Source organism: Phycodurus eques, chromosome 17 (genome assembly GCF_024500275.1).
Source record: "Phycodurus eques isolate BA_2022a chromosome 17, UOR_Pequ_1.1, whole genome shotgun sequence".
Taxonomy (NCBI): Eukaryota; Metazoa; Chordata; class Actinopteri; order Syngnathiformes; family Syngnathidae; genus Phycodurus; species Phycodurus eques.
The window spans coordinates 7,860,233-7,875,555 of NC_084541.1; the positions used below are offsets into that span (position 1 = coordinate 7,860,233).

Here is a 15,323-nt window from a genome sequence, read left to right on the forward strand (position 1 = left end):
CACAGTAGGATGTCATTTCTGACTTTCACAATTTTGAAGAGGGGTGGTGCAGGGGCCAAGGAAGGACCCATCAAATTTTAACCAATATTTAATTGAATACACTACAAACACAAGATATTTAATGTTCGAACTGATAAACTTGATTGTTTTTTGCAAATAATCATTAACATAGAATTTTATGGCTGCAACACGTTCCAAAAAAGCTGGGACAGGGTCATGTTTACCACTGTGTTACATCAGCTTTTCTTTTAACAACATTCAATAAACATTTGGGAACTGAAGACACGAATTGTTGAAGCTTTGTAGGTGGAATTCTGTCCCATTCTTGCTCGATGTACAGCTTCAGCTGTTCAACAGTCCGGGGTCTCCGTTGTCGTATTATACACTTCATAATGCGCCACACATTTTCAATGGGAGACAGGTCTGGATTGCAGGCAGGCCAGTATAGTACCCGTACTCTTTTACGACAAAGCCACGCTGTTGTAAAACGTGCATAATGTGGTTTGGCATTGTCTTGCTGAAATAAACAGGGGCCTCCATGAAAAAGACGTCGCTTGGATGGCAGCATATGTTTCTCCAAAACCTGTATGTACCTTTCAGCATTAATGGTGCCTTCACAGATGTGTAAGTTACCCATGCCATTGGCACTAACACAGCCTCATACCATCCCAGATGCTGGCTTTTCCTCTTTGGCCCGGAGGACACGACATCCACAATTTCCAAAAACAATTTTAAATGTGGACTTGTCGGACCACAGAACACTTTTCCACTTTGCATCAGTCCATCTTAGATGAGCTCGGGCCCAGAGAAGCCGGCAGCGTTTCTGGGTGTTGTTGATAAATGACTTTTGCTGTACATAGTAGAGTTTCAAGTTGCACTTACGGATGTAGCGCGGAACTGTATTTACTGACATTGGTTTTCTGAAGTGTCCCTGAGCCTTTACACATCCTTTACACATCCTTTACACATTGATGTCGGTTTTTGATGCAGTGCCGCCTGAGGGATCGAAGGTCACGGCCATTCAATGTTGGTTTTTGGCCTTGACGCTTACATGCAGTGATTTCTCCAGATTCTCTGAACCTTTTGATGATATTATGGACCGTAGAGGATGAAATCCGTAAATTCCTTGCAATTGTATGTTGAGGAACATTGTCCTTAAACTCTTCGACTATTTTCTCACGCACTTGTTCACAAAGAGGTGAACCTCGTCCCATCTTTGCTTGTGAATGACTGAGCAATTCAGGGAAGCTCCTTTTCTACCCAATCATGGCACCTACCTCTTCCCAATTAGCCTGTTCACCTGTGGGATGTTCCAAACAGGTGTTTGATGAGCATTCCTCAACTTTCTCAGTCTTTTTTGCCACCTGTCCAAGCTTTTTTGGAATTTGTTGCAGCCATAAAATTCTAAATTAATGATTATTTGCTAAAAACAATAAAGTTTATCAGTTTGAACATTAAATGTCTCTGTAATGTATTCATATATAAGTTAAATATAAGTTGAACATGATTTGCAAATCATTGTATTGTGGTTTTATTTATGTTTAACACAACGTCCCAACTCCATTGGAATTGGGGTTGTACAATAGGAAGATATAAAGCTGTACAAGTACAACTCAAACTAAAGGCAGGTTCTATTGTATCGTTGTACGATTGAGGAATTGACAGCAGAGCAGTGATGGTGAAATTGAAGAGGACGCTTACTGGATCTCTCTCTGCGGACCACATAACCAGCGACCAGCCAGCTAAGAGCTGTGATTGTTGTCAGAGCGCCAATATGCAGGAATGGTGCTGTGGACTAACATTAGAACACAAATATAAAATGAGTGACAGTTATCTTCTTGTGGCCATAATAAATCATTCTGTTGACAATTAATATGAAAACTATATGATAGGTGAAAATAAGTTCACAGGAAACAAAAAGATTTTTGTTGAACATTATTAGTCTCCTTGACTTGAAGTGCAAATTTGAAAACAGTGATGTACTGGTATGCCCCCTATCCAACAAGGTGAAAGGTTAAAAATAGGCTATTTGAGTTCAAGGGTTTAAGTGTGTATAATCTAACAGTGTTGTAGTTGGGGTATAAACAAACCTGCAGGGACACAAGCACGACATCCCATTCATCTGCCCATATGTCATCAACAGAGACAACACCAGAGATAGTAGTAAGGAGCGTAGCAAGTACGCCGACCTGTGAAAATGAGATGTATCATGATGCCGTCCTTGGACAAACTTGCAAGAAGCAAAACTAAAGCAAAACTGCAACTCACTGCACCTTGTGGAGCCAGTAGAGATTAAGCTGTTGTCCCAAGGATATGTGGAAACATGCCAAGATCTGATGGAGAATATGCAGTATGTACTTTTTAAAGGATCTTTTGTTCAGTCTTAAACAGCACTCTTACCATCAAGACTGAAACGTAGCTGAATCCCACGGTGGTGGTTGCAAGGATTGGGATGGTCTCGTCCCTCCATTCTCCAGAGCGGTTATACACTGACCTGGAGTTGGAACAGGTTAAAGGTTGATGCATCCATATGCTGCTCATAAGACTAAAAGGGAACAATCATCACAGTGTAACTCCAAATCAATCACACTCGGATCACAAACAGTAAATTGCAAAACAATTGTGAATCCGTTTCACATGTTGTTGTTCAAATGTGATAGATTAAACATGGAAAGGCAAGCCCACCGATACGGGAATGGTTTTGCAGGTGGTGGCCACAGATCCCTTTTTCCCCCTTGTTATCATGCTTTCTGAATTGATCCCTGACTAGTTTTTAACCTTTCCAGGGCCCCGCGACTGGTGGTAACCTGATGGACAACCAGTTCTATTTTCAGACGACAACAGGATCACACTGGCGGTCCAGAGAGGCACATCGTTGGAGGGCTGCACAGACAACGGGATGAAATCCTCAGACCTACTGTCAGACCATTTGCCGGTGCAGTCGGCCAAGGGTTCCTTCTGGAACATGTCAATGCCCAGGCTCATGTGGCTGGAGTATGTCAGCAGTTCCTGGATGACAAAGGAGGCCATTCGTCATCTCTTCAAAAGCCTGTCCAGACACTGTATGGGGTGCAGACAGGTGCAGTGTGTGGAGGCAATGCACGCAACTGAGCCTTATTACGAGTTGTCTTGAGATGTTGGATCATTCTGTGATGTATTTCTTTTACTTAGATTTGTTGGTCATACCAGCTTCCTCCCACATTTCAAATACACACATGCATGGTTAATTGAAGAATAAGGCCCTCTTCAGATTCTTCAATCTCCTAACCTTTATTCCACCTTTCCTTAACCTTTTTTTTGGAATACGTCCTCGGGTCAAGGAGATGAAAAGGTGCATCCTTTCGAACACAGGAAAGGATAGCCGTGTTTCAAATGAATTCGACTCCACTTTTCCTAACTGACGTCATCACGCGACGGCGAGTATTGCTGATGTGACGTCTCAAGCTTGCTGACTTTACCTGCAAAATGTTTTGCGCAGTAATAAAATAAAACGTCTAAAATGTCTTTTACCACAAGATGTCAGCACAGAGCAACCAAAAAATGTTATATTTAGGCTTTATTTGTGTTGACAGAATTATATCCGATTTATGAATGATATACATTTATTTTATGTTTTCGCAAAATATTTGCTGACTAATAAAATATTTTTTAATACTTCTCAGATTGTACCTATGTAAAGTGTTTCTACAATGATTAAAAATACTGTATATAGATACTAAAATTAAGTCAAATAATATATTAGGATCATTAGACACTGCAAAAGCTATTCAAACTTTCTGTTAATTTTTGTGCAGTACAATAATCTCCCTTTTTGCCACTGATTGTCACCCTGGCAATTGTGTTTATATGTATATATTTATGAATAAATATTAATGAAAAAAGGTCTCTAGCTTGCTTGCTTTTTTAATGTTCTTTTTCTCTCTCACACTGAAGTTTTATCCCTCATGCATGTCTCTGTGTTTGATATTTTAGGTTTACAGTTGTTGTTTTTCTGTATGTACAGTAATGTTAGTCTTACATTTCATACATACTTTCAAATTTTTATGTTTACATTGCCATTGTTCACAAAGACCAGGGGTGTCAAACAAATTTTTTTTCACAGGTCACGTCGCAGTTATGGTTCCACTCGGAGGACCATTATGGCTGCAAACCCATATGAATGTATGACTGCCTCGTATTATTACATATACACAAATTAATGGATAATTACTTTTGAAATCAAAAGCCAGTAAAACTGTTCGACTACAGTATGAATCAATGTTATTTTAAAATTGGGGTTGGTAACAAAAAATGCTTGCAATATCTCAATACTTGTAAAAGTGAAGCCAATTTGGAATTTTGGTATTTTAGCAAGAAACAAAGTTGATGCACACTCTCGTGGGCGGGCCACATAAAATGACGTGGCGGGCCGGATCTGGCCCCCGGGCCACCAGTTTGACACATGTGACAAAGACAATATTCTTGATGCATGTTTGTTTATATATACAGGTGTATATGGTTCTGTACCATTTTATTGTTTTCTTAAAATAACATCCATCCATCCATCCATTTTCTGTACCGCTTATCCTCACGAGGGTTGCGGGCGTGCTGTAGCCTATCCCAGCTCGGCGGGGTACACCCCGAACTGGTCACCAGCCAATGGCAGGGCACATATAAACAAACAACCATTCACACTAACAGTCACACCTATGGGCAATTTAGAGTCTTCAGTTAATCTGCCATGCATGTTTTTGGGATGTGGGAGGAAACCGGAGCGCCCGGAGAAAACCCATCCAGGCACGGGGAGAACATGCAAACTCCACACAGACCGGGCCGGGATTTGAATCCCGGTCCTCAGAACTATGAGGCAGATGTTCTAACCAGTTGTCCACCGTGCCGCCTATTAAAATAAATTGTATTATTTAATCATTATATTGTAAGTCTTTTGCATGAAACTCTCGAGCGTCTTCATGTAGTCTGTGATCATCGGTGTTCTGTTGCTTTAAAATTTTTCTGGCATCAAGGATTGGGTGTAATATATCTCTTTTCCTTTCGTAAAGTTCGCTAAGGAGTAACCTATGCTAAAGGTGGCTTCGAGGTTGCATTGAGACACCTTTCCTAAAGATTTTGCAAAATTCTAACGCCCTATCCTCCCAGTACAGAGTTCGTCTCGATCGGGTAGGATAGGAAAGAAAAGTTCCAAAGCAAAAACGAGAATCCGAAGACGGCCTAAAATTCTCCATATGTGTCAATGTCATTGTGAATGACTGTTTGTTTATATGTGAGCAGCACTGCGATTGGGTGGCGACCAGTCCAGGGGTTACCCTGCCTCTCGTTTAACGTCAGCTGGGCTCCAGCTCACCTGTGACCCAAATGAGGAAAGCAAGACAGAAAATGGATGGATGGATGTACTCTTTATTACTTTAAGATGTGTATTGTATTGTAATGGACAAGTGCACGTACTATTAATGCCTTACTGTCAATAGTCTCAACAATGTATAGGTCTTGACCTCAGATGAAAATAGTGTTGTCTTAATGCTCACCAGATGCACCATTAAAAGGTTGACTCACCAGTTGAAGTCGTCAAAATCATTTTGAGCCACCAACCAGAAGTAGGCCCAAAAAAGAAGCAGGAGAAAGGAGCAACACAAGATGATAAACCACGAACACTCCCACTGTAAAAAAAAACAAAAAAAAACAGAAGTGATAATTCACATGCCATACATGAAGAGCTTTGTGCACACCCATTAAGAAAAGCTCTGCAAAGCCTCAAAAAAGATTGCCAAATTCTTATTATTTGAAGATCAAAAGTGAATCATACACACTCATTAACATGTGGCTTCTTATAATTTGGGTTGTCAAGTTTTTGTTTGCAGCAGGTCTTCTAAATTGATATGTGGGGCAAACGTATGAAGGAGAGCTTGTGCAATGCTCAAGGACTCTCTCCCTCAGTAGTTAACAGGATCAGGAGATAATTCCACGTGACAGGAGACCAAGGCAATGATAGGCCACTCAACACATCCTGTTGACCATTGATCAGCTTTGGCACCTCACCATGCTTTGGATCACCATTTCCAGCAGCTTATATAAGAGGCTGGGAGATAATTAGAAGTGAGTGCAGGAAAAGAATAAAAGACAAGTTTATCAATGTTTGTGAAAGGTTTTGCCAAGGTGGTGTGCTGGTGGTGCTGTTGTCTGGCATTGCAAACAGAAAACCCTCAGGAAGACAATATAGAGTGAACACTCTATACTATAGAGTAAACACTCTCTACCAAGCGAACAGGTCTGCGGATGATGCAGTCAACATGGGACTGCACTTCATCCTTAGAACACCTCGACAGTGCAGGGACATACGCGAGGATTCTGTTCGTGGACTTCAGCTCAGCGTTCAACACCATCATCCCTGAACTCCTTTCAACCAAGCTTCTCCAGGTCAGCATCTCACCTGCCATCTGCCAGTGGATTTACAGCTTTCTGACGGGCAGGACACAGCAGGTGAGGCTGGGGGAGGCAGCCTCATCCACACGCAGAATCAGCACTGGGGTGCCCCAAGGTTGTGTCCTTTCTCCGCTGCTCTTCTCTCTCTACACGAACGACTGCACCTCAGCGAACCCGGCTGTCAAACTCCTGAAGTTTGCAGATGACACCACTGTCATCGGCCTCATCAAGGACGGTGACGAGTCTGCATATCGACAGGAAGCGGAGCGGCTGGAGATGTGGTGCGGCCGACACAACCTGGAGCTGAACACACTCAAGACTGTAGAGATGATCGTGGACTTCAGGAGGCATCCTTCACCACAGCTGCCCCTCACGTTGTCCAGCTGCCTTGTGTCAACCGTCGAGACCTTCAAGTTCCTGGGAATTACAATCTCTCAGGACCTGATGTGGGCGACCAACATCAACTCCGTCCTCAAAAAGGCCCAGCAGAGGATGTACTTCCTGCGGCTTCTGAGAAAGCATGGCCTGCCACCGGAGCTGCTGAGACAGTTCTACACAGCGGTCATCGAATCAGTCCTCTGTTCTTCCATCACAGTCTGGTTTGGTGCTGCTACAAAAAAGGACAAACTCCGACTGCAACGGACAATCAAAACTGCTGAAAGGATTGTCGGTACCCCCTACCCACCATTGAGGACTTGCACGCTGCCAGAACTAAGACAAGGGCGTGCTCTCTGACCCTCCGCACCCTGGTCACCAACTCTTCCAGCTCCTTCCCTCAGGTAGGCGCTACCGATCAATGCAAACTAGAACTAGTAGACATTCCAACAGCTTCTTCCCTCTTGCGATCAACTTCTTAAACACCTAACCTATAATTCCATTACAGCAAGCTGGCAATTTTTTGACTTGAGTTCGTTGTCACATTTCTGTTGGGGCCTATTATGTATTACTCGTGCACTCACTGTAGTTGTCTCGCCATGCTGCACTATTTGCATATACTGGCCACTCATGCCAGAGTAGCATCTGTTCCATTTGCACACTGATTGAGGAGTATCTCTAACATTTTCACAACCAACATTGTCCCAGATTATCACACTACTCGTCACTTTAAACCGCATACACTCCTTGAAGTCTCAGCACCCTTTGCACAAGGGTCATCGCCCTTTGCACAATGGTCTTTGCAATATTAGTCATTCGAACTGCTCTAAGTGCTAGAGGACTCTGCATCTTTTGGCACAATTGTTTTTTGTCAATGTCTTTCTGTCTCCAAAGTGTTCTGTAAATTGACTGTCTGTTGTCGTACTAGAGCGGCTCCAACTACCGGAGACAAATTCCTTGTGTGTTTTGGACATACTTGGCATATAAAGATGATTCTGATTCTGATTCTGAACAATCTTAGTTCGCCCTTCAAGTTTTTCCAAGGTCATTGGCTAGGTAGACTTGCTCCTTTAACTAGTTTTTTAAATTTTTTATGTTTGAGAAACTTAAATTTCATTGCATCTTTAATGTAAATTGCATGTTTAATTTCCCTTTCCGAGGTGTAGCTAATTTAAAATCCATTTGCATTACTGAAGTGTAAAGATCTGTGGTTAATATACATATAGTGTAAAAATGGGAAAATACATAAATAATGTAGAGAATGTATTTATTTTTCTAATTTTATTCATTTTATGGCAGATGCGAGCGACTTTTAACAGAGGCAAACATGAATATAAAATCAACTGTGTCTATGATGCTGTGATCGCAACATTATAATTTTAGACTTCAACCCTGTTCTTTTCTCTCATCTACTAACAACTTTACACAACATGTAGACTGTGCAACGAGAGGGAATAAAACTGGAACTCCTCTGGGCCAATGTGAAGGGATCATGCCGCTCTTCTTCTCTCCCTCCACTAGGGAATCGGACCACAACTTCATATACCTTGAGACCACCAACAGGCCATTGGTGGAACAGCAGGCAGCTAACTTCAGCACTGTGACGCGGTGGAGGAGAGAAAAGAGAATGTACTAGGGGGTGTGTCATTGGTGATATAATCCTCTGTGGGCTTTTTAATCACATTAAACAGTCACTTGATTCAGTAATATGAAAATGTTCCATGTATTAGTGGAGGTTTAATTTGATATTCATGTACACAATCATTCTCTTGGATTAATGAAATAAACTTTGCTCTGAGACGCAATGGCAACTTTCCAAAGTGGCAAGAGGAGAAAGGCAGGGGCATGGAACACATCCATCCATCCAATAATTTTCTATACCGCTAATCCTCTTTAAGGTCACAGGTGAGCTGGAGCCTATCCCAGCGGACTTAGTGCGAGAGGCGTGGTACACACTGGACTGGTTGCCAGGCGACGGCATATAGAGCAACCAACCACTGACACTATCATTCACACCTTACGACAATTTACAGTCTTCGATCAAGCGAACTTGCATATTTTTGGAATGTGGCAGGAAGCCTGAGAGCACAGAGAAAGCATTTCCGGTTTTGAGCGAGAGTGACCACCGCCAAGCCATGCAATCACAGTATTTATGAGCATATACAGTATGTGTTGTGGTTTACAACAATACTTAACTATACTAAATTTATAATTTTTATTGTAACTGTGGATACAATTACGAAAATTGAGGCCATTGTCGCCAAAAAGCGTGCGAGCGATGTTATTTACACGGTGAATATTAATGAGAAACCCAGCCGTCTTAACTGCCAGGCAAAAAAGACGAACTAGAATAGCTTCAAAAGGGACGTCCTGGGCATTTTCAATTATCTTGCAAAACTGATACAAGGACAAAAAATATTATTTTGAAAAAATTATGACATGGGACCTGTCTGACGAAGACTGAAAAGTTAAATCACACTTTACACAGGCTTTTTCACTGAAAGAGCGTGCCCTATAAGAGCTTTTCTTTAGCATGGGGACTAGGGCCACACAAACGGTTGGCTAATTGTTGAGCCCTGAGTCTAAAAAAGGGTACTGTGCCGCATACACAGCCCTCATGAAGTCAATTAAAGCATTAATTGTATTATCACTCATGGAGACAGGATACCAAACCAGCAAATTCCACTTGTCACTTAGCACGCAGATCAGTGTATGTAGCGGATGCAGAGGACACCGCTACACTACCACTACCTTACTCCAAACCCGTGTAGTCCAATGTTTGGCAGTAGAGAAACGGGTCGCTTGTGTAAAGAGGAGCTCAATATGCTGCTTTCCCTCGACTGGTTGACAGAGAATGATCACCTGTCCATGTGACAATGGAATGTCGAAAATTGCAATTGAACTCATCTTCCGTTTTTAATTCATTTGAGTTCCACCGTCATGCTGCTATGACGTCACGCTTAAGTGATATATCGATTCAATGTCAAATCGAATTGTACTGTGGTGGCTGTAGCATGACAGCCCAATACTGATTCAAAATAACAAATAACCGAGAACTATGATCTTACCCTGGAGCTGTCGTCTTGGGAGCGCTGGTAGCGTTTCCAACGGCAACCGTAAATGCCAGTGATAAAGGACACAAGCACTTGCTTCTCATAGACCTGCAAGGGTTGGTGTTTCACCATGCTCCTTTAGCCTGAACGTACCACCAGTTTCTTAGCATCCCACACGGGCCTTTGAACCCTAAAGAAGACAGATATGTTACCAAACAGTTCATCTGTTCAGTTTAAGTTGTAAGCATTATAGTACTTAGTAACAATTTGACAAATACTGTCACTTTTTAAAGGTTTGAAAGTCACATTTTGAAGCGGGATTTCCATCTTTGTGCATTGAAACAGTTTACATAGTGTTAAATTTCTCTTGAGCCTGAAAGTGATTCTGCAAAGTTTCATCTGTCTATTCTCTACATCACTTGTCCTGTTCATAGTTAGGGGTATAGGTAGCCTATGCAGACTGAGCCCATTTTCACCAAGCTTTTCATTCATGGCTGCAATATAACAAAGAGTGAAACATTTAAGGGGGGTTAAACTGTGCTGTACTGCTGTGGAAATGTGGTTGTTGTGGTAGTCTTGTGATTGACTACTAGTCTAGGTCAGAACCCTCCTCTCTCGAAAGGATAGTGTTGGGAGCTTCTCTAAAATACCTTTTCTTTCTCGGGTTCAGAATGAGTTGATGTTGTTGTTTTTTTTAATTACATGGTTGTATTCATTTAGAGTCCATATGCAGTAGAAACTAGATGACCTTGTGATACCATGCTAAGAGAAGTTTGTTTATACAAAACAAGGCGGTTATGATGACAACACTAGACTTTGTTTGAGGGAAAAACTTTTGCGTGGGGAAGTCAAAATACTATTTAAAGGTGAGTAGGTCACGTCTGGTAAAATCGCATGAAAAGCAAACAAAATGAAGGAATAATAATGGGGTAAGACATTTAATTTAATTTAATGCTGAGGGAGAGTGAGAAAACTACCACCGATCTTCACGGGGTTAGCTCATAAAGAGGCCATCCATAAATAAAAAGACTAATCTTAAAACATCATGTTTTAAAAGTCATCCCAGAGGGGAAATTATTTTTTTTACTGCACAGTATATGCATTTTTGTATACATCTGATTCACACAAAACCAGTGGTCAGGAATCAGGCAGGCTAAAGCTGCTTTAAAGCAACATGCCTAAATTATTATTATACATTAGATGATGCAGCGAGTCAATCCTGATTGGTTGCACTTATAAAAAGAAAAAACTTTTATTTTCAGTCCCACAATAACAGCAGCAATTACCAGCAATTAATTATTAGAACTAAAAAGCACAACCAACTCAAAAAAAATACTCCTTGGTCAACTGTCTCGACCAAAATAAAATTGTACTACTGGTATTGGTAATTGGTACTCGGTATCGTAAATTCATACTGGTATCGAGAGTGAATACTCATACGTACTGGTATCGGTCTAGAAAAAGTGGTATCGAACACTCCTACTGTGAACCGATATAAATGTATGATCACCTAATATTATTACATATACACAACAAATTGATGGATAACTAACTTTGAAATCAGAATCCAGTAAAAAAAAAAAAAAAAATGTTGAACTATATTATTCAGCATCAGTTCAAGATTACTTAAAGTGAAGAAAATCTGCGATTTTGGTAATTTAGCAAGATACATGAAGTCAACGGTGAAGTCGAATGTGAGTGCGAATGGTTGTTTGTTTATACTGTATGTGCCCTGCGATAGGCTGGCGACCAGTTCAGCATGTACTCCGATTTATGAATGTGTTTCTGTGCTGGCTATAATTGCTGATTTGATTCTATACTAAAAGGAGCACTGCATGACTTCCTGTAATTTGCATACATCGTATATCATTCATAGAGCCTCATCAGCTTTTCCAAAGTGCTAATGACGCTGTTACTATTTGCAACCACATGAGCAGGAATCTTGCAGGAGGTGGAATAATGAAGTCAATGAATAATACTGAAATACAATAATCCACTAAAACAAAAAAAAATGTACTATATCTGTCTGGTCTTTTATCTCTGTCATCATCACTTCTTTTCACTCTTTAATCATTCACGCGATCATGAAAATTCTATATAATTGCATTAATAATATCTTAAATCTTTAAACCGATATAGTCTCCAATAGTGGAATATGCTGGTAAAAGAGGTTAAATGCATTGGTTTGTCACGGTAATTCCAATTTTCCCTCACATCTATCTGGTCTGATTCTTCAATAAGTGGAATGATGTGCTGTTCTGCTAGTTGTGAGGCATCCATCGATTCATTGATTTGATACTGTGAGGAAGGCTTGGTTATACTGAGATTAAAAAAATAGAGACTAATTCTAGATTATTCTATAATTCGAATAATAAAGACAGCTGTATTTACATTTTGATGATTATTTTTATGCATGTGTGATGATGATGTTATAATTATTCAAATATGTCTTTTGAAAGATGATGTCATATCTTTGGAAGCTTCTGATGGTTTATGAACAACATTTGAGTTAATTAGAGACACACCTGTGGATATATTTGAACTAGGCACAACTGAAACACACTCCTTCTTTATGTAACATCACGGGAAAGTCAAAAGAAATCAGCCAAGATATCAGGAAGAGAATTGTGGGCTTGCACAAGTCTGCTTCATCCTTGGGTACAATTTCCAGATGCCTGAAGTTGCCAAATTCATCTGTTCAAGCAATTATATGCAGTATAAACACAATGGGAATGTCAAGCCATCATGTGGCTCAGGAAGGAGACGGGTTCTATGACCATTACTCCAAAAGAAATGGAAAAAAATAAATAACCTGATTACAGTTTGCAAATGCACACAGGGGCAAATACCTTAATTTTTGGAAACATGTCCTGTGAACTTCATGAAACTAAAATTGAAGTGTTTGGCCATAATGAGCATCATTACATTTGGAGGAAAAAGAAGGAAGCTTGCAAACATGAGTCCATCATCCCAATTTTGAAATACGGTGGTAGTAGCATCATGTTGTGGGATTATTTCACCACAGGAGGTACTGGTGCACTTCTAAGAATAGATGGCATCATGAGGAAAGAACTTTATGTGGACATACTGGAGCAACATCTTAAGGTATCAACCAGGAAGTTCAAGCTGGGGCGCTAATGGGTCTTCCAAATGTGCAATGTCCCAAAGCCTATTGCCAAACTGCTCACGAAGTATCTTAAGAAAAACAAAGACAATGTTTGGGAGCAGCCATTGCACAGCCCTCATCTCAACCCAATTGAAAATTTATGGGCAGATCTGAAAAGGCAGGTGCGAGCAAGGCGGCCTACAAACTTGGCTCAATTATACACGTTTGACCCAAGTCACACAGTATCCAGCCAATTGTTCCAAATGCCAATGCAATGTACAGTATGTAAACTTCTGACTTTGAAAAAAAGTAATGAAAAATTGTCTAAAATATCATTCTGGCATTAAGCATTTTGGCATTCTGACATTTAGTAAATAGAAATAATTTTAATGATCCTACTTGACCTAGAAAGGGAAACGTTTCATCTAATTTCATGTCAGTGAGGAAAAAAAAGCAAATGTGACTTTATATAGTGTATGTAAATTTCTAGTTTCAACTGTATAGAGAAACCCACTCACATCACACCAATGGACAATTTACTTTAAAATAACATTCATGTTTGTGGAACATGCAAAATTTACCCAGGACGGTCTCAGCTTCAAACTCAGGACCTCTCAACAGGAGGCAGACCGCGTGACCACTGTTCTGCCCTCTTTAGGTTCATCACTCATCCATCCATTTTCTGTACTACAAAAGCGCAGCGCTGCCAACCTTTCCTGACTTAAGCATACCGGAGAGTTTATGGCCCATATAGACAAACGACAATTCATAATTCCCCCTCTCCACCCCCCAAGTTGGATTCCTATTGCCACCATCCGCTCGCCGCACAACTCTGCACGCCACTGCTTCTTTATGACTATAACAAGGCGTGCAATATCATTAGGGGAACCTATGATACAGCTGTCACAAACAAAACAAATACAGCATTACCCATGATTTTATTATCTATTTAACCACGCATGCATTTGCCTCTTTTCTGGAGCTCAATTTAACTCACTGACAAATTCAATCATGATCACTAATCACCTCGCTTTAGTTCATTTTTGTGCAATATTGCCATTGCTGTGTCGGATGCAGAAAAACTGTACGAGAGAACAGGTTACTACAAGATCTAATCCAAGGAAATAAACTCCATTTAAATCTGATTATAATTACACAGAGCAAAACCAATGAAAACAAAGTGACTGTCACTGATATTATAGAAGATAATCCGAAGTGAGAATACAATTTCCTTACCTCAACTCAGCCTTAATTTTCTTCGGGACGACCTGAATACATCAAAATGTCACATGACGTCGTTATTTCAAAGTACATTTCAAATCGGACACGTGAGACTGACAATTGTCACACATTAGTTGACCCTGAATATAAAAGAGTTGGAACCCGGCAGAGGAAGGGAAGCATTAACTGTTCTAATCTTGAAAGTAGCTGTTGCTCTGGAGACAGACGCAAGTGCACTTGTCATTCGTGCGTCAGCCGCTCCTCGGTGTGTGGGAGGAGCTACGGCCCACAGTGTCAAAAGAAAAGGATCATAACATTTTCCTAAAAGGCTTGCATGTTACTGTTTCACAACCTTTACTGAGCTAAGGTATATATTTGAAATTAAACTGTAGTTGTCGTGAGACAAAATGTGACTGGAGCTTCACTAAAAGTGATTCCGAAATATTATTTAAAAATATAATATTGGGCAACTCCTAAAATGTGTGTGTGTGTTTTTTTTTTTTTTTGGTGCAATTTCACTTTCTCTATTTGATTTAGAGATTCTGAACAGCCTTCGATAATAATAATAAAAATCAATTCTTTTTTTGAAACTGTTTTCAAAAAGGTTTGTTTGTTTTAGTGCACCATGACACCCCTTATGTTTTTTCGGATACCCATCGGCATCCCTTACTGTATATTTAGATTATAATAACTGTCCAAAGTCCAATTCCACTCATTGGAAAAAAAAATATTTTAATTGAGATAAAACAGGATAATATGTTGAGTGATTTGTGTCAAATTGAATGGTGTTTTGAGATGATGACAACCAAAGTTAAGTGTAGAGAATGGAATGTTTAAAGGGGAATAACAATGAAATAACTTCATTAAAGTTCACTGTGGGGGGAGGCTGTTACCAAGGAGTGTTGGCCCATCTATTCAAAATGTTAGCACTGCCTGGAATTCACCAAGCAGAAATGCAGTGGAGGCCAGGGTGAGATTAACGGGATACCACGAGAGCAGACACGGACACAAAAGGTTCGAAGAAACGTTTTGTTTCAGTTTGGCGACACCACCGTGGAAGCGACACATGCCGAACAGGTAGAGATCTATTCCGAGCCGGGGAGTCGGAGATTAGCTGTGGATAATTATGTCAGATCCCTCTAAGCCCAAAC

General features: G+C 40.5%; 1 protein-coding gene across 4 annotated transcripts in view; it reads right to left on the reverse strand.

Moving 5' to 3' along the window:
• gdpd5a (glycerophosphodiester phosphodiesterase domain containing 5a) overlaps nt 1–14,416 on the reverse strand; it is a 29,061-nt gene extending 14,645 nt beyond the window's left edge. For 2 of the 4 annotated variants that reach the window (XM_061702133.1, XM_061702132.1), the window contains exons 1-7: nt 14,188–14,416; nt 9,861–10,035; nt 5,551–5,654; nt 2,401–2,494; nt 2,274–2,357; nt 2,091–2,189; nt 1,702–1,795 (exon numbers count right to left, since the gene is read on the reverse strand). In XM_061702133.1, the coding sequence (XP_061558117.1) occupies nt 1,702–1,795; nt 2,091–2,189; nt 2,274–2,357; nt 2,401–2,494; nt 5,551–5,654; nt 9,861–9,977 (592 nt within the window). In that variant the 5' untranslated portion in view covers nt 9,978–10,035; nt 14,188–14,416. Of the gene's footprint in view, nt 1–1,701; nt 1,796–2,090; nt 2,190–2,273; nt 2,358–2,400; nt 2,495–5,550; nt 5,655–6,424; nt 6,607–6,730; nt 6,969–9,860; nt 10,036–14,187 lie in introns of those variants that run through there. The other 2 variants (XM_061702135.1, XM_061702134.1) reach the window with 2 other exon arrangements.
• Nucleotides 14,417–15,323: the final 907 nt, after the last annotated feature.